This window comes from Tachypleus tridentatus, chromosome 6, assembly GCF_004210375.1.
Source record: "Tachypleus tridentatus isolate NWPU-2018 chromosome 6, ASM421037v1, whole genome shotgun sequence".
Taxonomy (NCBI): domain Eukaryota; kingdom Metazoa; phylum Arthropoda; class Merostomata; order Xiphosura; family Limulidae; genus Tachypleus; species Tachypleus tridentatus.
The window spans coordinates 50813143-50839547 of NC_134830.1; the positions used below are offsets into that span (position 1 = coordinate 50813143).

The following is a 26405-nucleotide window of genomic DNA, read 5'->3' on the forward strand; positions in this document are numbered from 1 at the left end:
TTTATTAGTTCATTTTTGTCTCTGCTGGAGGTTTTATAGATAGTCTTTCTTCCATCTTGTCTAAAACTCATTAGCCAGGAACTGTAGTTTTCTCCATTGCTTGGTGGCATACAAATCCTCTCAAACAAAATTTCCTGGTGGGGGCATTAGGATTTTTAACTTCGTTTTGAGAAGATGATTAGGTGTCAAAAGTTCTGGTGCACTAGGTTCACTGAGGTTTTCTAGAGTCAGAGGCTGACTGTTGACAATGGCCATTGCCTTATAGAAGAACGTTCTGAGAGTGGCAGAGTCACGTTTGGAGCCTTGTTGTCTCAGCAATGTCATCAGAATACTTCTCATGATGTGAATTTGCCTGTCCCATACTCCTCCCATGTGGCTTGAAGAGGGTGGATTCATGAAAACTCTGCCTGGGATGCTAGAAGGAAATCCTTAATATTTGACATCTCCATTTCTGACACTGCCTTTCACAATTCATGTGATGCTCCAATAAAATTTGATCCTTGATCACACCTAATAGTTTGAACAGGACCTCGAATGGCTAGAAAGCAGCGCAGAGCATTAAGGAAGGCATCTGTTAACATGTCATCAAGTAGCTCTATATGGACTGCTCTAGATGCCAGACAGGTTATGAGAAGACCATATTTCTTACATTCCTTTCTACCAACTTGCATCACAAAGGGTCTAAGACAATCCATACCAATGTGAGTGAAAGGTGGTGAAGATTCAGTTTGCTCCTTTGGAAGATCAGCCATTTTTTGGTTATGTAGTTTGCCTCTTAGTTTTCTGCATGTTACACATTTGTACAAGTAAGAGGAAACTGCTCTGGTTCCTCCAATGATCCAGTAACCCTGTGACTGGATTTCATGTAGGGTAAAACTACATCCTTGGTGAGCTACTTTCTCATGAAACTGCTTGATGATCAAATCGACCAAATGACCTTTTCTGGGAATTATGATAGGATGTTTTATATCGTAGTTTGCTAAGTTTCACTGCAACCTCTGCAAACTCTGAGAATCCCGTCATGGTCCATGAAAAGATCCAGTTTCTTCAGTGATCTTATGGCTGGTCCTCTGTTTTAACTGATGGCCTTGATTCCCTCATAGAAGGAGGTACTCTGAAGCATGTGAATAATGGTGTTTTCCACAGTTGTCATCACTTGTACTAGAATGATATTTTCTTTCCCCTTTTTCTTTGCAAGATATGTCTGGATTATAGCAAGAGACTTGACCATCTGGAGCCAATCAAAAAACGCTGCAACCATTCTAGGAGTACCAACCCACTTAGACCTTTCTCTGCACTGGTCGCCAAAACCTTCCTGACTTTAGGGTCATCTCCTTTCAGTGTTTTGTCCACATCATTGCCCAAAGGTAGCTGTGAATCCTAGAGGAAAGAAGGGCCAGTGAACCAGGTGGATGTCTATATTTGTGAAGCATGGAATCCACGAGAAGCATGGTCAATTGGGTTTTGGTCGGTACAGACATATTCCCACTGGCTTGGATTTGTTGTTTCTCTGATCACTTGGGCTCGATTGGCTACAAAGAAATGAAAACAAGGGGCTTCATTGTTAATGTAGCCGAGCACTGTCTTTGAGTCCGTCTAAATGTGTTCCGACATTGTGGGTTTCATCACAGCAATTACTGCTGCAGTGAGCTCCAACCTTTTTAGGGTTACAACCTTCAGTGGAGCAACTCTGACTTTACCCAGTATCAGAGAACAGTGTACCTGTCATTTACTGTTTACTAGATGGGGATATGTGCATTGCCCATAGCCTGAGAGGTTTGCATCTGAGAAATTGTGAAATTTTATATAATGAATGGTTCCAAAGTCTCTTGGCTTAAAGCACCTCAGAAGTCCAGGCTGGAGAGGGATCCCAGTTCCACCAGCCATTGTTCCCATTTTGATTGTAGGCATGGCATGGGCTCATCCCAACCAGCATTTTCTCTGCAGAGCTGCTGCAAGATCTGCTTTCCAAGTAATGTAAAGGGAGCAGTACTTCCTAGTGGGACAAACACTGATACAACAGTTGAAAGGACACCCCTACAAGTTAATGGTTGTACTGGTAGACAGAGGCAGAAATTGAATTCATCCTATTCAAAACACCACTGAGTGCCGAATGCTCGTTCAATGGGAAGCTGGTCAAAATGTAGATTTAGGCTCTTAGATTCTTTAGCTTTTTCCAACTCAGGGACTGCCATCATAACTTCATGGCTGTTGGAAAAGAATTTGTGAAATCAAAGATTTCCTAACAAGCATAAGGCTTGGGCTTCTTTTATCAGCTGAATGGTTTCTTGAGATGAGCTACAACTCGTTAAGCCATCGTTCACATAGAAATCTCACTCAAGGAAGTTACAAGCTTCCCCAGAGAATATCTCACGTCCATCTACTGAAATCCTCTTCAAACCAAAATATGCACAAGCTGATGAGGATGTGGCACCTAACAAGTGCACTTTCATTTTTTGTCGACAGATCACTGTTTCTCCACCAGAGAAATCTCAGATAGTCTCTGTGTTCAGGATACCCACAAAACTTGTGAAACATCTTCTCAATGCCCCCAAAAAGGCCACAGGTTCTTTACAGAACAACATAGGATGCCAATCAGGGAATTCATCAGATCTGGGCCTTGGAGAAGTTCGTCATTCAAGCAGTCTCCTTGATAACAAATGCTACAATCAAAGACAACTCTGATCATCCTGGCTTCTGAGGATGATAAATACCATGGTGTGGAATGTACCAGAAAGTCTTTGGCTCCTTTTCAAACAATGACACTTCTTCTGCCTCCCCTCACTCTATTATTTCGGACATGAAAGACTTGTAATCTTCTAAATACAATGTTTTTCTTAACAATCGACGTCTAAAATGTTCTAGTCTCTTTTCTGCCAATTATTTGTTGTTAAATAGGTCTGACTGTCCATGGCAGAAGGGCAAGGGCATGGTGTAGAAACCTTCCTTGTCTTTGTATGTGTTTGTCTCCAGCATTATCATGAACTTAATATCTTCCTGAGACATGGTGTGATCCTGCTTGATTTTGTTTTCAGAGAAGTCCAATTCCAAGAGTTCAATTAATTGAGGAAGAATCTGCTCCTCTTTTGCACTCACGTTGCAAATTAACTGAACTTCATCGGGATGATATTGTGTTTGAATAGTGTCTGGCACCTTCTGAGTGATTATTCTGTGGGTTAGTGCACTTGGGTTCTCAGTGCCAGTTCTTCTGCATATACTTCATCCCAGATCTGTTTTATGAGCAAATGGCTCCTTGTCATAACTAAATATAAAATCACGTGGAGCAAAAGCGTCAGGACAGTCATAACCCACAAGAAGTCCAACCTCGCAGTTTTGAAGAGGGAATATCTTGTTCTCCAGTTTTCTGAGGTGCTTTCATCTATTTGCAATGGTTGAGGTTGGGATGTAGTCTCTGTTCACCGGGATGAAGTCTCTTGAATATGTTGTTGGCAGACCGATTATTCAACTTGAACCAATTCCTCGAATCTGCAGTCCTTGGAACTTTAAACACTTAATTGTGGAGGTAGATGTCAAAGTAAACAGCTTAAGTCTGGCAGGTTCCAGTTCAGTTAGAAGTTTATCAGATGTCTCTTCCAGAACGAAAGTAGTGTTGCTCTGCATATCCAGCAATGCATATACCATGACCTCTCTATCATGGTCCTCCTTCATTGACAGGTAGAGTGGCACAATTATAGAGGTCATTTCCTCACCATTATTGTTTGTTACTTTCAGTGTCACAGTGCCTTCTGTTGCAATGGTGTTTATTGGGGTGTTTCCATTTGATCACGCTGTCTCACCATTCAGACTTTCATAATCGCCATGCAAACAGGTTGAATTTTGTCCCTTGCATTTGGAGCAATGGCTCTTGTTAGTGCAGGTCTTGGATAAGTGCCCATGAGTGAGGCAGCCAAAGCAAAGCCCATTCTTCTGCAGGTAATCTATTTGCTCAGAAGGAGTTTTATTAATGAAAATCCAACAGTCATGTAAGGTGTGATTGTTCCTCTGATAGAAGATGCATCCCATCTTCAAAACCTTTGTTGTGTCTGTAACAAGTGCATTAGTGCCCTTACTCCACTTTGGTTCAGTTGGAATGCCCTTTTTGGCTCCAGAATTGCGAGGCAGGACAAGAGATGTGATTGTGTTGCAAGCAATATCAGCTTCCTTTTTGAGTTAAGACACAAAGAGCTTGAAGGATGGATAATCTTGGTGTTCAGAAACCACTCTGCCCCAATGCTGCACTAACCATTTTGGCAGTTTTGCAAGGATTTTTCAGTTCTCTCTGCAGTCATTGAGGATTTCCAAACCCTTAACATGGCCCATTGCTACTAGACACTGTCACAGAAAATCTATTTCCTCAATGCTTGGCTATCTCTGCTCCCCACCACTGGCCATTCTTGTAGCTTGTCCCTGAATGCTTCTGCTACCATAAATGGATTCCCATAACAATCATTCAGGATTTTTCTGGCATTCTGGCAGGTGGATTATGAATCAAAATAAAAGGTCCCCTCTACTGCATCCTAGGCCTCTACACTGAGATACTTCTTCAAATAGTGGATTTGCTCCATGGTAGAAATTCCCTTGGAGTCTACACATGGTGGAAGCCTTCCACCATGGATATTTCAGGGGATCCCCCTCAAATACAGAAGGTTCAGGTGTAGGGAGATGACTGATGTTCACTGCATCTGTGAAAGTCTTCACATGTGACTGTATACCAGTGTTGACTTTTTCCTGAAGAGGAGTAGCTCTTGAAAACTGCAAATCATGTTCAGTCTCATCTATGTCTGATGCTTCATCATCAAGAGCTTGCAACTCTGCTTCTGAGTTCACTAGTTATTCGTTGTTATTCTAGTTCATGTTATTATTGCTGTAGTTCTCCTTCAACCTCTTGCTCTGCTTTGCATGCAGATGCCTTACCTGTAAACACTCCAACTCATGTTCCTTCCTCCTCGTTTCCTTTTCTGCCAGCTGCAGTTTGAGCAGCTAGAAGCGCTCTTCTCAAGGCAATCATCGAATTTTACCTTGTTGAACCACTGACCCAGATGAAGCCTTCCACAATGTTCTGCCATTTCTTGTTCCTTACGAAGTAGGGGTCTGGATATTGTTCTTCACTCTATCTGATACAAGTCTAACATCAGGTGGTACCTCATTCTCTGGAAGATCACAAACCTCAAAGTACATTCTCTCAAGATAATTCAAACTACTATTCAGTTGTTCCATTGTGACATGAATTATTTTGGGAGAACATACAGAGTTCAACAGTTTCTCTACCTTGTCACAGAGCTGTCTCCTCTGCTTGAACCAGGTCCAAAACTGGTTAATAACCTCCTCATTTCTTTCCATAGCTTTTAGAGATGGCACACAAACTCTGGTACTACGATGGGTATCTAATGCATTTTGACCATTAGTGAAATTTCAGGATGAACATTCACAGCCACTACAACTCACAAGGTTTCAGAAACTTTAGACTGTTCTACTAACCACCAACAAAAGAAAAAGTACATAAAGTATTAACACAATGATTAACAAACTGAAGAGACTGTTCTAATAACTAACAACAAAAGAAAAGGTAAGTAAAGTATAAACACAATAATTAACAAACTGAAGAACTGCTCTTGTAACCAACAACAAATGAAAACTTATACTTATGTAAAGTATAAACACAATAATTAGCAAACTGAAGAGACTGTTCTACTAACCAACAACAAATGAAAAGGTAAGTGAAGTATAGATAATTAACACAATAATTAACAAATCAAAAAATGAAGGAATAATGTCTCACAATTTTACTTATAATTACAAAGAAAGCTACTAATTTTCTGTGACTTTTTAAAATTTGAGAACTTATCAATCCTATTATACTCTGATACTTTTCTTTAGAGAGGATGGAAAGTTGGTGCTGTACTTGGGCAAAGAGAATGTAAACATGACACTTAGGGTGAAAAACAACAGAGAACCTGCTTTCGAAGCAAAGTTATATGTTTCTCATCCTGCAGACGTCAGCTATATAGGACAAAAAAGTACAGTAAGTACAAGTGATACCCTATAACCCAGGTGTTATTATAGTAAGTACAAGTCATACCCTATAACCAAGGTGCTATAGCTTTTATTCATTACTTACTTCATCATAAAAAACATTACATTCAAAAACCAATATAAAAATATATGTATTTGATTATCAATAGCATCATTTGAATGTTTTCAAATAATAAATAATTTAATCAATGTAATATTGTAATACTGTTGTTAATCAAATACAATATATTTTTTACATTTTCTATCTGGTTAGCCAAAGTCAGAAGATGATCTAAAGTGAAAATAACCAGATAGAAAGGTGGAATAAAAGTAAGAATAACCAGTTCGAAAGTTGGATTAAAAGTAGATATAACCAGATACAAAAGTGGACTAAAAGTGAGAATAACCAGATCGAAAGTTGGACTAAAAGAAAGAATAACCATATAGAAAGTTGGACTAAGAATAATTAGCTAGACAGTTGGGCTGAATCTAAGAATAACCAGAGAGAAGTTTGAATAAAAGTAAAAATAATGAGCTAGAAAGTTGGACTAAAACTAGAAAATTACCAGATATAAAGTTGGATAAAGATTAACAATAATCAGCTCAAACTTGGAACAAATACAGAAACTAGATCTTTTAGAACAATAAAATTTCTTGATACTACCCAACCACCTACCTCATGCTATATAAATTGTAGAATAATTTTTATACAAATTATGATTATTGAAATGCTGAAATTCTTACTTAATTTTTAATGTTTCACACACTGGTTTTAGAAAGGAGGAGATATAGTCTGTAGACCAGAAAACAACAAGTTGGTGACCTGTGAATTGGGCCATCCTTTCACTGGAGATGTAAGTCCACGATTTCCACATTTCAAGATATCTATTGTCTTGTTTTTATATCCAATCGAAACTCATCACATAAATTAATAAACTCTAAAGCTCTATTGATATACACTAAATTGTTTATCCATTGTTTCTTTGCAAGTTTAAGATGGTTCCAGAACCACGGTTAAGTGATAATTTAGGACTATACTATAACTATAGTTAATTGATAATCTAGGATGGTGCCTGAATCATGGTTAAGTGATACTCTATGGTGGTACTACAGCTATGGTTAAATGATAGTCTAGGACAGTACTAGAACCATGGTTAAGTGATACTCTAGGATGGTAAGAGAATTATGGTTGAGTTACAGTCTAGGACAGTACTAGAACTGTAGCTAGGTAACAGTCTAGGGTGGTACTAGAATCATGGTTAAGTGATATTCTAGTATGGTACTAGAGCCATGGTTAAGTGATACTCTAAGATGGTACTACAGCTATGGTTAAGTTATAATTTGACATATGAAAGCAAAATGAGTTGATAAAGTTTATAAAATGTCTCCATAACCAGTAGCTGGACAGTTATGTGACCAATAAAACATATTGTATTGGTATTGATAAATTACATAAAATCAAACTACACAACATTATACAATATTCGTCTTGAAACATTCACACATTTAAAATACAAATCAGTGGGCACTTGAATCACACCCCTAATCAACCAGTATCAACATTTCTATCTATAAACAAAGGATTTGGTTAAACATAAGTCTCCTAGCAACACTCTTAGTCAACCAGTACCAACTTTTGTATCTGTAAAGTGAAGGATTTGGTTAAACATAAGTCTCCTAGCAACACTCCTAGTTAACCAGTACCAACCTTTTCATCTATAAAGAGAAGGATTTGGTTAAACATAAGTCTCCTAGCAACACTCCTAGTTAACCAGTACCAACCTTTGCATCTATAAAAAGAATGATTTGGTTAAACATAAATCTTCTAGCAACATTTCTAGTCAACCAGTATCAACATTTGTATCTGTAAAGTGAAGGATTTGGTTAAACATAAATCTTCTAATAATACTCCTGGTCAACCAATACCAACATTTGTATCTATAAAGTGAAGGATATGGTTAAACATAAATCTTCTAACAACACTCCTGATCAACCAGTACAAACATTTGTCTGTAAGATGTATCTCCCAGTGGTGTTGACAAGAACTGGAAACAGAAGAACCTTTGGGAAACGAAATGCTTCCAAGCTTACCAACACACCTTGATAGATGACCTAAGACTTTAGAATCAGGATAGGTTCATTCATCCCCATATATATGTCAAGTATCCTAATACATTTCCAATGGTCTTGTCTGAGGCCTACTTAGAAGTTGTTATCTAAGTCAAAAGCAGCCTTATCGTAAGCTTCACATGGAAAGGAGGGAAAACAGTGAAAAAGGAAAGCTATTCTCCAGGAAAGTATGATCTTCCAAAACCATTGTCAAGGAACAGGAGAGGCAGATACAGAACCTATGTAGAAATTCATTGTAATTTCCAACACTGCAGTGGTGTGTATTTTATATTATTGCTTTGTTATTTCACACACTATTAGTTCTTAGAAACCATCAGAAGCACATATACCAAGTGCTGTATGAAAGTTGTCTTTTAAATACTGATTATAATTTACCATGTGCTGTGTAAAAATTGTATTTTAAATACTGGATATAATTTACCAAGTGTTGTGTGGAAGCCTGCTTTTAAATACTCTTTATAATGTGTAGCTTTATAGATGATATATAACTTGTAGTTTTATGGATGACATATAACTTGTAGTTTTATGTATGATATATAACTTGTAGTTTTATGGATGATATATAATTTGGAGTTTTATGAATAGTATATAACTAGTAGTTTTATGGATGATATATAACTTGTAGTTTTATAGATAATATATAACTAGTAGTTTGATGGATGATATAGAACTTGTACTTTTATAGCTGCTACAGAACTTGTAGTTTTTTGTGATGATGAGAAATCCACTTGAAAGGAAACTGTATTCTCAAGATAGCTGGTGTATTAAAAGTTTGATTAAAATAAAATACAGAATAACATTTCAACCTTCTCAGGTCATCTTCAGGTTGAAACATTGTTTTATACTTTATTTTAATTACAGTTCTAATACTCATACCAACCATCTTGAGAACACATTTAAACTTGTAGTTTTATAGATCTTATAAAACTTGTAGTCTTATGACAGTTATAGAACTTTTTTTATAGTTTTATGTTTTCTCAAACCCAGTAAAAATATAACATATTTTCTACTAGCAAATTGAATGTGTTCTGATTAAAGTGTTTGTTAAGTTGTTTGAAACTAAGTATGGAACACAGAGTAGAATAGTTTTTAATGAAGTATCTATCTAAATAATGAGGTATCTTAAAGTACTTCCCTAACAAAGTAGAAATATTCTTCTATAGTGAAGTATCTATAAAAATATTATACTTAAATAATGAGGTATCTTAAAGTACTTCCCTAACAAAGTAGAAATATTCTTCTATAGTGAAGTATCTATAAAAATATTATACTTAAATAATGAGATATCTTAAAGTACTTCCCTAACAAAGTAGAAATATTCTTCTATAGTGAAGTATCTACAAAAATATTAGACTTAAATAATGAGATATGTTAAAGTACTTCCCTAACAGAGTAGAAATATTGTTCTGTAATAAAGTATCTATAAAAATATTAGACTTAAATAATGAGATATCTTAAAGTACTTCCCTAACAAAGTAGAAATATTCTTCTATAGTGAAGTATCTACAAAAATATTAGACTTAAATAATGAGATATGTTAAAGTTCTTTCCTGACAGATTAAAAATATTGTTCTGTAATGAAGTAACTCAGTGTTCAAAGTAATGTACTTCTGTAGTTTGCCTCAGTTTTTTTTCTTCTTCTTTAGGCTGAGATTCAAATGCGATTTAGTCCTAGAGTCAATGATGTAGAAAACAGTTTAAATTTTGAAATTTGGGCTAATACGTAAGTATAAACATTTGTTTCTTTTTCATAACTGTGAAATGTTATTTTATTTTACAACTACATAGGTAGAGAACTGACTACTAATCAACTGACAGTTATTGTATATCTACACATTCATAGAAGTGATAATGTACATGTCTGTTAAAGGTTTTGTATAGTATTATCACTTATTGAGTAAAATTATTATTTCAACACAGGAGAAATAATATAAATAATGTTCTTTACACTTTAACAGATATTTATATATATACAGAACATGTTTTTCATTCATAAAGTACTGAATATTTTAACAGTTATGGCAATTTAAAATTCATCCCTCAGTGGCTCAGCAGTAAGTATAAAGGTTTATAACCCTAAAAACTAGGTATCACTATCTATGGTGAGCACTGCACAAATAGCCCATTGTGTAGGTCTGTGTTTAACAAAAAACAAAGTGAAAAATTAAGAGTCAAGACTATCATAATATTGTTCACAACAGTTCTTTGGAAAAATGTAGATGATATTTATTTGTTTCTACAGAGGTTAGAATTAAATATTACATCCTGACTGATCATGTATAAATTTGTGAATTGAATATATTTTTGCTAAAGTTGGCCGTCTACACTTGAAACTGGTGATACTCTTCACTAGACTTGGTATAGTTTTAATCCAAGCTGGTTATACATATATATCTATTAACTCTTTGAATGAGTAGTTAAATTTTGGTTTGGGTTTCATAAAGTGTCAACAAATGGAAATTCATAATTTGACCTTTTTATCCTATTGTCACATTATAAGGAAAGGTTTTGGTGACACCATGGAGTAAATCAGTCTGTTCCATCCAAAGAGTAAAAAAAATGTTTTAGCTGGCCATATCTAAACCATTTTTTAAAATTATCACATTAAATAGTTTTAAAAAATTAGAAAATTAAAGATAAAAATCCTTAATATATGTACATATGTACAGATAGATAGATATATAGAGAAGGGAAGAGTCTTAAAATGTTCCAATGAAATGGATAACTTTGATTTTATGAATCTTGCTTTTCTCTGTCTGAAGATCTAGTGTGAACATCAACCCTCAAAAACCAATCAACAGATTGATATCTATTATAAGAGTGGCTCAACTGGAATTAACTGGGTGAGTTCTTCAAGTATCATGTCTATTGTAAGAGTGACTCAACTGTATCTAACTGGATGAATAATTACACCTGTTATTACCTATACAACAGATTATTTTCTGGTCAAAGATACTGTGGTTACATTAACTGAAAAACAAATAACTATAAGAGAGATTCTTTGAACCAAAGTTTTAATAAACTACAGGAAATCTAAACATCAAGAAAAGAAAAACTACTTTAAAAATCAATGATATTATACAGTAAAAAATGAACATGAATTTAAGAAAGCCTGAAAGAAAACATACAGAAAATAGAGATTGGATTTTAAAAAATTTTAAATAAAATATCAATAGAAGGATATCTTTAGTTAGACTAACTTTTAATCTGCATTTCATCTTGTGGCTCAGCAATGAAGTCTGCAGGCTTATGACACTAAATATCAGGTTTCAATACCAATGATGAGCAAAGCACAGATAGCCCATTACATAACTTTGTGCTTAACAACAACCAACCAGTGTGTATAACGTTTTTAAACAGATTAGTTCAATTTACTGATAATATTAAGGTTTCAGATATTGCTGGCTGTGAGCAGGATGCTGTTGCTTTGAAAAAATAATTTAAATCATTTGGGCAAATAAATGGTAGGTCAGTTTCAATTATAATAGATACAAGATAATATATGTGGGATATCTTAACTTGAATTATGAGCATAATTCTGATAGAAATAACATTAACAGTTTTATGGAATTAAAAGATCTCAATATTGTGGTTGATCTGTCTCTTAAGCAATTCAAGGAGTGTACTGTTGGTAGTTGGAGTTTACATTGTATCTATAAAAATATTAAACAGGTTGTAATGTCAATGTGTAGGTCTCTGGTTAGGCTGTATCTGGAGTATTGTGTTCATTCTTGAACTCTTTACTTTAAGACAGGCATTGAATTTTGGAAAGGGTTCAGAGAAAAGTTACTTGTATAACATAATGTTTAGGGACAACAGTGGACTTATTGGTCCATCTTAGCTGACTTATTCTGTAAATTAAGCTAAAAGTAATGGATAAGTAAATTTGAAAAAGAAATAAAATAAAAATATTAAAACCAAACCTTATCATTCATATAATTATTAAGCTTTTTCTGAAACTTACTTAAATTTGTTACATACACAATATCTGAAGGCAACCCATTCCAGCGGCCAACAAACTTGTTTGAAAAATAAAACTGTTTTAGCTGAAGATGACTCCTACCTTGACAAAATTTATGCTTGTGTCTCCTAGTCCTACTATTCTAGCTTGAAATGGAAAGATTGTTATACAAAGACTGGTTGAGGTCACTGAAACTACCTTGTCTTAAAGGAAAAAAAAAGGGGGGACCTGACTGAGGTGTTTAAGATTGTTAAGTGAATTAATAGTTTTGATGTCTCATCGTTTTTCATATTTAATAGTGAAAATGGTAACCCACAAATTTAGAGAGAGTTTCATTTTTCTAACAGGGTGGCTGACCAATGTAATAGGTTGTCTTCACATGTGGGAGAAGCAGTTAATTTAAGGCACAGCTTGATGAGTTTGTGGATGATAAGAGCTCTTTTTATTTTTTTATTTTAAAGGTTAATTTATTAGATGAGTCAAAAGTCACTAGTTGAACCAAGGGGTCACATTTTTGCAGTGGAACAGCCATGTCCATCCATTCTGAATGTAGGCCAACCCGCTCTGAGTATGCTTGATGGCTCTACATTCAAGTATATCATACATAGCATTTGTTGTAACTTCCTGTAGCTTTCTTCCAAGGATCTCTTTACATTCTGTCCATCCATCATAACTCTAAACTCATCCAGAAATTACCTACCTGGTTACATTACTGTATTTCTTGTTTATATTAACAAAACTATAGCAGTCAGTTTTATAATTTGTTTCAAGAGCCCTGGTTAAATTACTGTATTTCATGTTTATATTAACTAAACTATAGCAGTCAGTTTTATAATTTGTTTCAAGAGCCCTGGTTAAATTACTGTATTTCATGTTTATATTAACTAAACTATAGCAGTCTGTTTTATGATTTGTTTCAAGAGCCCTGGTTACATTACTGTATTTCATATTTATATTAACAAAACTATATCAGCCTGTTTTACAATTTGTTTCAAGAGCCTCAGATCCTGAACAAGTATTCTATGGTGGAGAGGTCAGAGGTGAAGCAGCAATGGTTAAAGAAAGTGACATTGGAAGTTCTCTTCATCATATCTACTCAGTAAGTTTATGGTTGTTATTTTACTGAATGACAACTTATTTTTCACTGCATAATGAAACTCCATTTAACTAACTTTCTTTGAATATTCATGTTTTTTATGATACACATATTCTCTCAAACTTTTAAGGCACTCTGTTTATGTAAAAATAAAATTTAGGGAAAGCTTGTTTCTGCAGTTTCACCTACTATGAAGGAAATACTTCAGCACTTTTAAACACAAGTTTCTTGATCCAACACTACAAATAGAAAGGCCTTTGTCCAAGGAGTCTGGATGACATATTGGCTTTTCTGATTAATCAGACTTTTTTATCCAATGATTGTGGTACACAATGACACATTGTAATTGTCATCACATAACAACTGGCTTTCATTTCATCTTCAGGTTGTTTACTTGCAAAGTATTTCACACAAACAATACTTAACCCCTGTGTGATTTCCTTTAAGAAATGAGCATTAAACTAAATACAATTGATATGGGTTTCAACAATATACTTTGGTCTAAAATACACATTCACAATTAGTTCAAAACCATATGCTTATCACTTTATGACAGTATATTCAGACATTTCTGCATATTCAGCTAATTTTGCTTTCATTATAACTGTAAATTTACTTTGCATTAACTAAGCTTCATAGACTAGTTTATTTCATAAGCTGTTATAAATATTTGTTAGCTTCTTTCTCTTTATATGGGTTTTATTCTTTATTTTTATGAGTTTCTTTGTTTCTACTCATATAAATGTGTCACACACTAAGGGCCCATAACTGTTCTATACTCTGTATACTATCATAAATATTATTACTGTACTGTTTACTTTACTTTTACTAAAAATGTTATATACTTTAGCTTTATCAAATAAAGTTACATCTACATGAGTTTGTTTGTCTGATTGCATAACATTGTTTTAAACAGACCAGGTTTTATCAATCTAACACATAATTTATGCAACAAAACGTAGCTTGAATGACATATGTAAAAATGTTAGAATTAGGGAAATTCAAGCAAAGAGCAGGAAAACTACCAGATTTATTTTGTGTGTTATGGCTAGTTTATAGAGTTAATAACACTACTCAGATAAACAGATGTTTCTCACACATTTAATTGTAGCTTGCTGTTCAACAGCCAACCTCTCTTTCTTTCATTCTTTTGTGGATGAATAAAAACTACCCAAAAAGAAGATATAAACAACAAAATTGTGTAATTGTTTAAACACAAAATCTGTGACACGTAGTTGGATAACTAAAATTTTCAAAATACTTATTTCTTTGGTGTCAGAAATGTATAAATATTTATGAAAGCACATGGGATTATAAAGATTGCTAAATTTCATAACAGCTATGATAAAATCTATTTCTTTCAATAAATGTTGTTTGAAGGGGGTTAAAACTTTGTCTTAAACCCTGAAGAAGATGAAAGAAAATAACAAGTGTTTCAAAACATATTTTTAAATAATGAAAAAAATTGTTTTATTGTTCCCCAAGTTATATGAATTGCTTTTAAAATGTATGAGAAACTAAATTTACAATTATATCACGTTTTGTGGAATGGCTTTTACGTTTAAATTGTAATTTTTCTTGACAGATTTTCAGCTAATTATACACTGTATTGTAATGTCATCATCTCATCTACCCATTAGACCAAATAGAAAAATACACAAGTAATCAAATTTATGTTAGTTTATTTCCACAATCTGAGCCACTAAAATTCAAAAGAAGGAGCAAGCTCTCATGTACAAAATGATAAAAGTCTAAATACCCGAGCACTTTCAAAAGATGGACCATTTTGCTTCAGGGGCAAACAGAAGAAGAAAGGTAAATGTTTTGATAGCACTTGGGTTATAGAGTTTCCATCATTTTGTATCAATATTTGTTGAACCTACATGTTTCTTCTAACATCATGAAGATACTCTCATGTATATATATATATATATATATACCTGTGTGATACCACAGATAGTGATGCCTCTGATCAGATACTACCAGTATGGAAGTACAAAATACAAGTAACAATTTCAAACCAGTATCGATAATTATAATAGCAATAGTAACCAGTACATATATTCTAAGTAGTACAGTTGACTGTTATCAATCAATCACTGCTTCGATGTTCTGCTTTCCACAGAAATGATCAAACCTATGGTTTGTCACACTAAGCTTATGAGTTAAGTCAAATTAGCTCTTTCCATGTAACTGTCAGTCACCAGTGAACTATTAAACTGTCAAAATGAATCTTGTTGAATGGTGAGTTTATCCCATCTATTATCTTTTGTAGGTTGATATCAACTTAGCTTTTGAACTTGTTTTTTCATTCCAGTTATACAATAATGGACCATTAATGGTCAAAAAAGTTGATGTTATCATCTCCTGGCCTTATGAAATAGAAAGTGGAAAAGAACAGGGAAAGTGGCTACTCTACGTGGTTGAAGTTCCAACAGTAAGTTTCTTCTAATCTCGTGGCTCTATAGTTAATGAGTTGAAACTATTTAAAATGAGTGTTACAATGTTTTCCTTATCAAATAACAATTCAGATAACTACAAGAGGAATACAGAGTGATTTACAACTCCTGACTGTAGTAGACGTGGTTGATACAGTAAAGACCCTGCTCTATGAAAATAAAGAAATTTTCCTTCTAATCCAGAAGACAATTAGAGATATTACACTATAAATCAACCTTACTTTTATTTACTTAAAATTATAGATGATCCTGCACTCCATTGGTTTATATAAATATACCTATCACCCTGACCCCCACTAGTTTATATAAATATATCAATGATCCTGACTCCCACGAGTTTCTAAATATATCCACGACTCTAACTCCCACTGCTTAATATAAATATACACATGACTCTGACTCCCACTGGTTTATATAAATATACTGATGACCTTGAGTCTCACTAATTTATATAGATATAACCCTGACTCCCTCTAGTTTATATTAATATTCCAATTGATCTGAATTACTCCCAGTAGTCTATTTCAGTTTAAATTATCCTTATTACCAATAGTTATTTATAATTTTAAGGAGAATCTTTTTCCTTGTCTATAAAAACACTGACTGGTATATGGTTCAAATATTTTACTTAATAACTGTAAAACTTTGATGTCAAACTGCCAAACATAAATAGTAGTTTCAGTATGAATGTGTTCAAGTGAATATTCAATTGCCTTAGGTCAGTGGATATGGCAACTGTGTAATGAAGAAAGGGCAAGTGAATCCCTTGAATATTGAGGTCAGTATATTATTTACCAGTAGCATTCTACAGTTAACACATTTTGTAAGCATGTTTATTAATGTTTTAAATTTTGTGAAATATTTAAAAAAAGTGAAATGATGGGAAACATGAAAACATACCATTGAAAAGAGAAAGAAATCAAGGTACTAATTCTAGCTGCAAAGTTAAATAGTTGTGAAAGAGTGTGAAAAGTTTGTGTGAATAATGTAAACACCATGTTGTTTTCTGGATAGCATTCTCCTATCCTATACTGGTAGGAGCTTACCTCATTTGAAACTTCTGTAATAATGATATGGATCAAATACACATCATATTTCAAGCTTTATCATGAGGCCCAGAGGAACAAAGATATGTCATATTTCAAGCTTTATCATGGGGACCATTGAATCAAGTATATGTCATATTTCAAGCTTTATCATGGGGACCATTGAATCAAGTATATGTCATATTTCAAGCTTTATCATGGGGACCATTGAATCAAGTATATGTCATATTTCAAGCTTTATCATGGGGACCATTGAATCAAGTATATGTCATATTTCAAGCTATATCATGAGGTCTATTGAATCAAATAAGTGTCATATTTCAAGCTATATCCTGAGGAACATTGAATCAAATAAGTGTCATATTTCAAGCTATACCATTCTAAAGAATGTACAATGTTAGTTAGCCATAGTATCTTTCTTTATGTAAAAATGTTTAAAATCCTCGCTAAACAGAAGTTTCTGTAGCCCATTAAACACAACAAGTTCATTCCTTAACACAGTATTTATTATCTTATCAGATTTATAAATTTTAAGTACTTAAAGCAGATTTATTTTAAAAGTATTGTAAGTACCTCCAATGCTTTCAGAGACAGTGGCTTTCTTCTTTTAATAAAAATGAAAAAGATAGAAAAGATATTAAAACAAAAAAATCTGTAAAAACAGTACATGAAAGAGTGTATAAAAACAACAATGAATCAGTTATTTGAGAAATGAGAGTATAAACTGGGAATTTAATAATGACTCGCGTTTACTTCTGGCGTTATGATTACACCATACTTCTGAAAAAAAGAATGTTCTGAGCAAACTATCAGAACATAGAAATAATCCACAAACAAAAACTATCTTGAACTTGGCTGTCACAGATTATACTTCCTTTATAATTATGATATAATTGTGGAGAGATGTAGGTTTATTGATCAGAGCTCAATCAAGATAAAATTAAGTTTCTTGAATCATAGCATATTAGTAACATCAAATATTAACTCAATCACGATGGTGACTCCTATCATTTACGTAGTTTATAGTCTTGGTTTTTAAAATACCTTTTTTTAAAAGTATACACGGTTGGGCTTTATTTCTTTTTATTATGCTATTGACTTTCCACTCCATTGTATAATTTTTTTAGTTTGTTAAACTTAATTACATTGTGTGTGTCTTACCATTAACCCTTAATAAATATGTTCAGTAGTTTTTTTATAAAGCAGAGAAATTAATATACAAATTTTAATAGTTATTTAACACTTTCAAAAAATTGGCAAAATAAGTTGTGTTGATTTAAAAAAACAGATGCTTCATATTTTATCTCGACAGCTCATTCTGCATTGACATTTCTATTTTTATTGTACTTCAGTTGAATTCATCTTGAGTTAATTCAAACATTTTATTTTAACAAAGATATTTTAGTCTTAGTTAACTGAAGGTTTATATTTTTCTATAATAATCTACTGTGATTCATCTCAAACTTTTATTAACCTAATTTAAGAAAAATCAGCTATTGTTTTATGTTGTTCCATAATAGTTTGGTTGATTGAACTCATGTTCTAAATTCTGTTAAAATTTTTAATTTTTTTGATAAAGTATCTCAGTTGAACATTTTCCTAAAACAACTCAATCTGCATGAACTCCGATTTTAGATTTTTTCTTCTGTTATAATTTTTTAATGTTCTACATTTCTCCTTTTATTTAATCTGAGTCAACTTAAATTGTATAATACATTAAATTATTTTTTACTTTTTCTGTAATATTTCCATCTGTTTATGGCTTTTTCTTATTTTCATTAAAGTAAACTGCAGTTTTATGTGTTCTTAATATTTTGTTTTGAATCAAATATAATCTTTATTTAACTACTACCCTATAGTATGGCTATATGTTTTAATAAAATGATCCCAGGTCATGGTAACTTTGGTATTTTTCATATAATAATTTACTACAGTTGCATAGTCTTATTTTAATAGCATCAAATATATTACTTCAGTATTTACAGTTTAACTAACATTATGTATCCTTCATAATGTAAACTTGTTTTAATCATATGTAACATTATCCTGTAACTTAGGCCTCTTTATTTTGTACTTTGCCTTTAAAACGATTTCACTTTTTTTAGATTAATGATTATGATATTACAAAATATTTCACTTTTTAAACTAAGTATGATGAACTTTACAAAATATTTCACTTTTTTACACTAATGGTGATGAATTTGATATTACAAAATAATTCATCTTTTTAGACTAATGGTCAAGAATTTGATATTACAAAATAATTCATTTTTTCAGACTAATGGTGAAAATGGTATTACAAAAGATTTTGATCATCATTCAACTGAACATCGTCACAAGCGAGAGACTCAAAGTGAACCAAGGAATGAACAAATATATGGAAAATCAACAAAAGTTGCTTATTTGGTGTGTCTTTACTTTTTTTTGGTTAGGTTTATCAGTAAACCTTGAACTGTTAAATTTAAATATCTATAACTTCAGTTCATAAATAATCAATTTTCCCTCTTTATCCTGTTCTCTCTTCAAAATTGATACTAAATTTAAGAGTTCAATTCCAGCTTTAAACCCATGATTACATAAGTATATATTTTGGTTCTGCTCATACCTTTGACCACACTAATTCAGATTTAACTCCTTACAAGTGAATTATACAATGGACATAATCCATTGTTTTATTCATAAGTATACATAAAAAACTGTAAAGTTTTTGTTGTTTCACTTTAACTATCTTAAATTAAATTAAAATTCAACAAAAATATATATAATGCCTTTAAGATGCTACCTTTGGTCTTGGAGTTGGTTGTCATAACTAGTTTCATATAAAAGTTCTGTCATTGGCAAAGGTTTTTATGTCTTGTATAAAATGCATTAGCTGTTGTATGTTGTTGGCATCTCTTCAGATACACAGACAGGTAATTTTTAAATTATCAGATTTTATCTTATCTTGTAAGTTTTGTAATAACTGGCAAAGATAATTTAATGAGGGGAAATTCACATTAGAGTTTATTAAATATTACACTCAAAGCTCGGCCATAAACTTTCCTTTCCTCCACTGCTTCTATAAAAAAATCACATTGCATTATTTCATTTTTAGGATTGTGAAGAACATACAGCAAAGTGTTTCACATTTGTATGTGAGATAAAAAATCTTGATCCTAAATCATCATCTGTGATAAGGATTCGCTCTCGTCTATGGAACAGTTCTTTAGTAGAGGTAACTTTGAAGTAATTAAAAATTATCAGACAACTTGTCCCTTTAACTGTTGGTGCAAAAATGTAATATAATTAAAATGAAAATAAATTTCAAAACCATTTTAAACAAGACAAATAATGTTGAAATCATAGTAATCTCAATTTAGTTTGATAAAGGTTGCAAGGAATGGATACATTTAGTTAACCATGAACATCCTATTTTAAACATTGATCTTGTATTAAAAGTATATTCCAATGTAAGCAAATGGCAAAACTGTGTGAATTTATGCAAGACTAGTATTATTTGATGCATTTTAATAATAATTTTTTATTTCAGGATTATTCAAGTGTGGACTTAGTCAGTATCAAGTCTAGGGGTCATGTTGACACTTCTTTACTCAAGGGTATTCGAAACGATCCACAGTTTGATAAAGCTTTTGTAAGTTGAATTTAAGTCTGAAATCTTTAATGACAAAGTTAACTTGTGTTATTAACATTTTTGTATGAAACTTTAATCTTCAAAACATAAATCAGTTTCATAATGAACTTATAAACCATGAAGTAATTCACAGTCTTTTCCTTCACATGAAACGTACTGCAACACCTTGAAATACTATAAAGTAACACCTACTTAGAGATGACTATCAGGGTTTTATGTATATGTTGGCTGAGGATTTTTGTACAATAGATATCTGTGACTTGTTAGTGATAAATTCAAACAATAAACAGACAGCAAGCAATCCACTTATCTTAGAATATTAAATTCAAAACAACTCAAATGTATGTACAAAAATTCTTTATACTATGGATATCACATTTGTATCTATAACTCTAAATAATTATATTTTCTTGTATTTTAAAAGTCCACTACACCTGATTCAATTACTTTAGAACCCAGTTGACTAGACAAATTATTTTTCTTTAATTTTATCACAACAACATCAGAGAATAATTCACTTATGCTACCACATGTGTTACCACATTTGTATCCTAAACTTCGAATAACTGTCTCCTCCTTTTCATCAAAATTCACATAAACAGGTCCAGTTACCTCAGAACAACGTTTGACAAGAGAATTTATTCCCTTTGTCTCTGTTAACTGTGAAACTCACTTTAAAACATCTCCTGTGACTAATCACTCACATGCTGGCTAGCTTCATGTTTTATAACTTTCTCTGACTGAACTTTACTTTCACTTTACTTTTTCTCTACTTAACTTGCACTCATCCATATATATATTAACTGAGGCCTCAAACTATTGACAAACTATGGGACATGGTGATTTAAAAATACCAAAGATTTGAGTAACATGATACCAATAGTATGGCTAAATCCTAATACATGTACAATAATCTAATTGCATACAAAAAGTAAGACTCATACAGAGTTACTTAATGAAATTTCTCACAACTAATACTTTTAAAATAATTGACTTTTAAAAATCTTGTTATGAAAAATAAATAATCATTAAATATTAAATCACTAAATCAACTAAACAATAACTCTTACACTAAACAGTCTTGTATATCCCACAGTAACATACAGTTTATGTTACCTGAAATAATGAATTTGTAAATATTGGAGATAACAAAGTGAAACAAAAACTGACTGTGATTGGTTTAAGGAGAACTAAGTTATTAAGAAGTGGTGTTTACTTTTTAATTATATGTCCTTTTTATATTTTGTTACTTAAATAAATGTGTTTGAAATAAGACTTTAGAATTTCGTTTGTTACTAAACTTATATTAATCAAAATATATGAAATTATAGAAAACCTGATTGTTATTTGTTAATGGAAACAGGCTGAAACTAGAGCGTATCCAGATCTATCAGTTATTGGTGGTGAAGGAGAGGTGTCATGGTGGATTATTCTTTTGGCTGTGCTTGGTGGTCTTGTGCTATTCATTGTTCTTATTGTTTTATTATTCAAGGTAAGTTTTACAACTTTATGTTTTGTGAAAAACATCTCAGAAACTTGACTTCATAGAAAGTTCTACAACTGACTAATGCATAATAATGCTAAGATTTAAGGTTTGATTCCTCAAGGACAGAGCAGAGAATGCCCAAAATACAGAGTTGTACTCAAACAAACAAAATATAAAATTTGGGAGTAATATAATTGCTGTTTGTTCTCTTCATAGAAAGCAGGTTATTTGATAATATGTGTCAGTTTTATTAAATTCAATATTGGTATATTTTATCTTGTGATAGTTTGTTTTAAATTTTAATTTTATTAAAAACACCTTCAAGTACAAAACTATCATGTATTGTAAAGTTAGAAGCTTGGAGCTATTGTACTAACCTTGTTCAAATAGTTGTTTAATCATTCTTTTTCTTTCCTTGAAGTGTTTTTGTCCATACCTGTCTAATTTTTCTCCTTTCTTGTAGTTTGGTTTTGTTTATATAGTTTTTCTAATCTTCTTCCTTTCTTGAAATGTTTTTTGTCCATAGTGGTCTAACATCCATCTTTTTATTTTCATATAGTGTGTATTTTGTCCATACTTATCTAATCTTTCTCTTTTTCTTGTAGTTTTTGCCCGTAGTTGTCCAATCTTTCTCTTTTTATATAGTGTGTTTTGTCCATAGTTGTCTAACCTTTCTCTTTTCTTAGTGTTTTTGTCCATATGTGTTTAACTTCCATCTTTTTTCTTTTCTTGTAGTGTTGTTGTTTTGCCATAGTTATCTAACTTCCATTTTTTTTTCTATATTTTCTAGTGTGGGTTCTTTCACAGAAAGCGGCCAGGTTATGAACTAACACCTCTAGATGACAAGGAGGGAAACTATTAGTATCCAGAGGATAAGAAAAGTGATATATAGTAAAACTAATCATCAGGGTGATATGGTGTAACCAAAAGTTTAATTTAGTTCTTTTTACTCTAAGTGACCACATCAAACTAGTTTACATACAACTAAAATGTTTTTAAACTAAAAAGCAACAAGCTCAAAAATAGGACACATATATGAAATAGTGTATGGTGAATCACATATCCCGTGAACATATATTATGTCATGCATATAATTAAACAACTTAATTTGTTAACATTATTCTGTTGTTTATGTAATACATGTATTTAAACATCTTATGATGCTAACATTCTTCTGTTGTTTATATAATACATTCATCTGTTGTTTATACAATACATGTAGTTAAACACCTTATGATGCTAACATTACATTCCTCTCTTTTTTATGTAATACATGTTAACATTATTCTGTTGTTTATGTAATATATGTAATTAAACACCTTAATTTGTTGACATTCTTTTTGTTTATGTACTACATGTTAACATTCTTCTGTTGTTTATGTAACACATGTAGTTAAACACCTTGTGATTTTAACATCTGTCTTGTTTATGTAGTACATGTAATTAAACATCTTATGATGTTAATGTTCTTCTGTTGTTTATGTAATGCATGTAGTTAAACACCTTATGATGTTAACATTTGTCTGTTGTTTATGTAATACATGTAGTTAAACACTTTATGATGTTAACATCCATACGTTGTTTATGTAATACATGTAGTTAAACACTTTATGATGTTAACATTCATATGTTGTTTATGTAATACATGTTAACATTCTTCTGTTGATTATGTTGTGCATGTGGTAAACACTTTATGATGTTAACATCCTTCTGTTATTTTAAAACACGTGGGTTCACATTACTCCTAGCAAGATTTTTTTCTTCTCATTTTTTTTTGTTTTAAGAAATTATACATTCCCTAAGCTTGCCAAGAAATTTGCCCCACAGGTTCTGTTAACAAGATAGCCAATCACCCTTACACTGAACATTTTTGTTGTGATGTGTAGGTCTGAGGGTAAATTACAGTATTATTAACTTTCCTTCAACAACTGTTGTTTTTATTATGAATATTTTTACTTCTGTAACTTTATATGCAATAACAGAAGAAGTGGTGTTAATTTTTCATAGGACTTAAGATTCTCATGTGGCATTAGTTGTGAAATGTCATAATCTAGTACCAGGTGATGTGAAACATTTAAGTAAAACAATCAAGATTATCTGCTGTTATTACTATAAAAACAGTCAGTGATTAATCTATCGTGTGTATTGGGGCCAGATACTAATTCTCGTCTCCAAACTTAGAACTGTTTTGTCCCCTCTGTCAAGAATACAATTTCTTCTAAGAGGCTGATTTGGAGTTGTTTTATACCCCCTGTCAAAAATACAGTTTCTCCCAAGAGGATGATTTTTCTCCCTCCATTTTTTAAGAAAACTCAGCCATATTCACCATATCTATTGTTAATTCTCATCAATTCTTTACAAATTTACAGTAATCATATTAGCCAATGACAATATCCTAAGCAGTTGAAAGCCTTGATACATAATTATTAAAACTGGCTATATTTGGAGTATATACTGATAAGCACCCTTCTTTGTTTTCACTCAAAAGTTATTATAAATATGTAATCACAAAATATCAAAGGTGTGGATATCAAGTCTTAGATTAAAACCTCAAGAGTCAAAACATTTAACTATTCCATTTGACAAAATCTTGTCTAAACCATATTAACATATCAAAGATCTTTCAAGTGTGTAGGAATCCATCATTCAATGACATACACCATAACTGTGACACTTATCTAAACCACATTAGCATATTAAAGATGTTTAAAGTGTGTAGGAAACCAACATTCAGATAACACTCATCTAAGCCACATTAATTAACGCATCAAATAAGCATGAAAGAATCCAATTCAACATGACAAACTTGTTGTATGTTTCAAACAAACAACTTGCTTACAAAAACAATGAGTATTATTACTTGTAGTCAGTAAATATCACTGTTCATAAATATATATTAGACTTGAAACAACCACAGTGCAGGTTTCACGACATTAAATAAAATTATCCAGCGAATTACGCTGTAAATAAAGTTCAACAGAACTATTTGCACATTTCTGCATTACGTTATCACATCGTAATTGGTTACAATGGACTTAGAAAGTCAATTATCAAAGATAATTTGACCCTCTTCGTTCAACAGACAGTTATAGTCTATTAAAATTCTCAAATATATATATTTTAGTAAGCTCCATTGGAAATAAAAAAAATGTATTCCTGGCATTACTATAGGAGTAGAAGCCATCTATGTATATTCTTTAACAGTATTGTTTCAATAATTTTGAAGAATGGGAAATACCAGCTCCATTAAATATTTTCTCCAATTTTCAATCTTCGTGCGCCAAAATTTTCACCATTCTGAAAATAAGGGGACCCTGTATCTATAGATTAATCATTTGTGGTATTTATATTGTCAATGAACTGTAAATAACTACCTTGTCTGGAACTATTACTGTCCGGATTACAGTTGTATAATTTGAATGCAAAGCAGTTATTGAATTTGGTTCTGTCTGTTTTCTTTAATATTTATTGCATATGAATGAAACTAAGTTCATGGTCCACTACTTCCACCTAGAATATCTGAACTTCTTCATATTGGTTGTTAAGTTTTATTGGCAGCTCAGCTGAAAGTGAGGAGTTTAAAGAGATATTTTATGATGATGGCTTTATAATATTAAAATAAGCAAAAAGGGTAAAATTCTTAAAGAATGTAGTAAATAATGTGGTATTAGATATGAAATGAGAATTGCCAATGGTGCCTTCTTTCTTGTTGGGTTATTTTTAATCCAGATTTTTCTCAGAAAACTTTTGTGTTTCACCTGTTAAAATACTGAAGCATTTTGTCCACCATAATTGACTATATTAAAATTGTAAGAAATGTATAAATTTATTTTTTTTCTGTATTTTAATAAAACACCTTCATTCCAGTAATATCTATAATATACTGAGATTAACTTTCAAAAACACTATTAGCCCAAGTTGTTTGTTTATATTATTTCTGATATTTGTGTTTAATGTTTTGTACATTTTCTGAAGAAGTATTTAATGTTAGGAGAGTGAAGTATTGTAAATCACCTTGGATACAGTTGGTAAGATATAAAATAACTGATATGTCGTTTTAAAGCTTTTATTTTTATTAAAGTTCCACTATTTCCTTAACGTACTTGTTCTATATTTCTGTACAAAAACTTATTGTTTCAACATGACGTTTCAGCTACTGTACTGTCATGCTGTCGTGTAAGTGGAAAAATATAATATACAGGTAAGTTTACATTGCTCTGTCACCCAGAAACCTAACACCTCGTAATGTCTTGTTTAAACACATGATGGGTTCAGCAAGGCAGTCGAGAGCCATTACGGGCCCCAGGGCAGCAAGCATTAAGGCCCCATTCACATGCACACCAAGTGGCAAGGCATTATGTATAGGCTTTTCTCCCGGGTCCGGGGCACCGACTCCCCTCTCGTCGGGCCTGGGGTTCAGCCCCAAATATATTCTTAAAATGCTTTCAGTTCATTGCTTTTAAATTAATGTCACAGGGTTTTATGTGAATATTTAAAACTTAAAAACAAAAGTATATATATTTATTGTAATGTAAATTATGTTTTTTTTTCACTTTAATATTGTGATGAGCGTATTATTTATTC

The 26405-nt window shown here is 32.2% G+C and overlaps 1 protein-coding gene across 1 annotated transcript in view; it reads left to right on the forward strand.

Moving 5' to 3' along the window:
• LOC143251611 (integrin alpha-PS1-like) overlaps nt 1-25919 on the forward strand; it is a 65697-nt gene extending 39778 nt beyond the window's left edge. The window contains exons 15-26 of the mRNA XM_076502881.1: nt 5878-6022; nt 6789-6866; nt 9789-9865; nt 10905-10985; nt 13100-13202; nt 15517-15636; nt 16377-16436; nt 18982-19110; nt 19799-19918; nt 20234-20335; nt 21699-21827; nt 22612-25919. Coding sequence (XP_076358996.1) covers nt 5878-6022; nt 6789-6866; nt 9789-9865; nt 10905-10985; nt 13100-13202; nt 15517-15636; nt 16377-16436; nt 18982-19110; nt 19799-19918; nt 20234-20335; nt 21699-21827; nt 22612-22683 — 1216 coding nt within the window. The 3' untranslated portion in view covers nt 22684-25919. The remainder of the gene's footprint in view (nt 1-5877; nt 6023-6788; nt 6867-9788; nt 9866-10904; nt 10986-13099; nt 13203-15516; nt 15637-16376; nt 16437-18981; nt 19111-19798; nt 19919-20233; nt 20336-21698; nt 21828-22611) is intronic.
• Nucleotides 25920-26405: the final 486 nt, after the last annotated feature.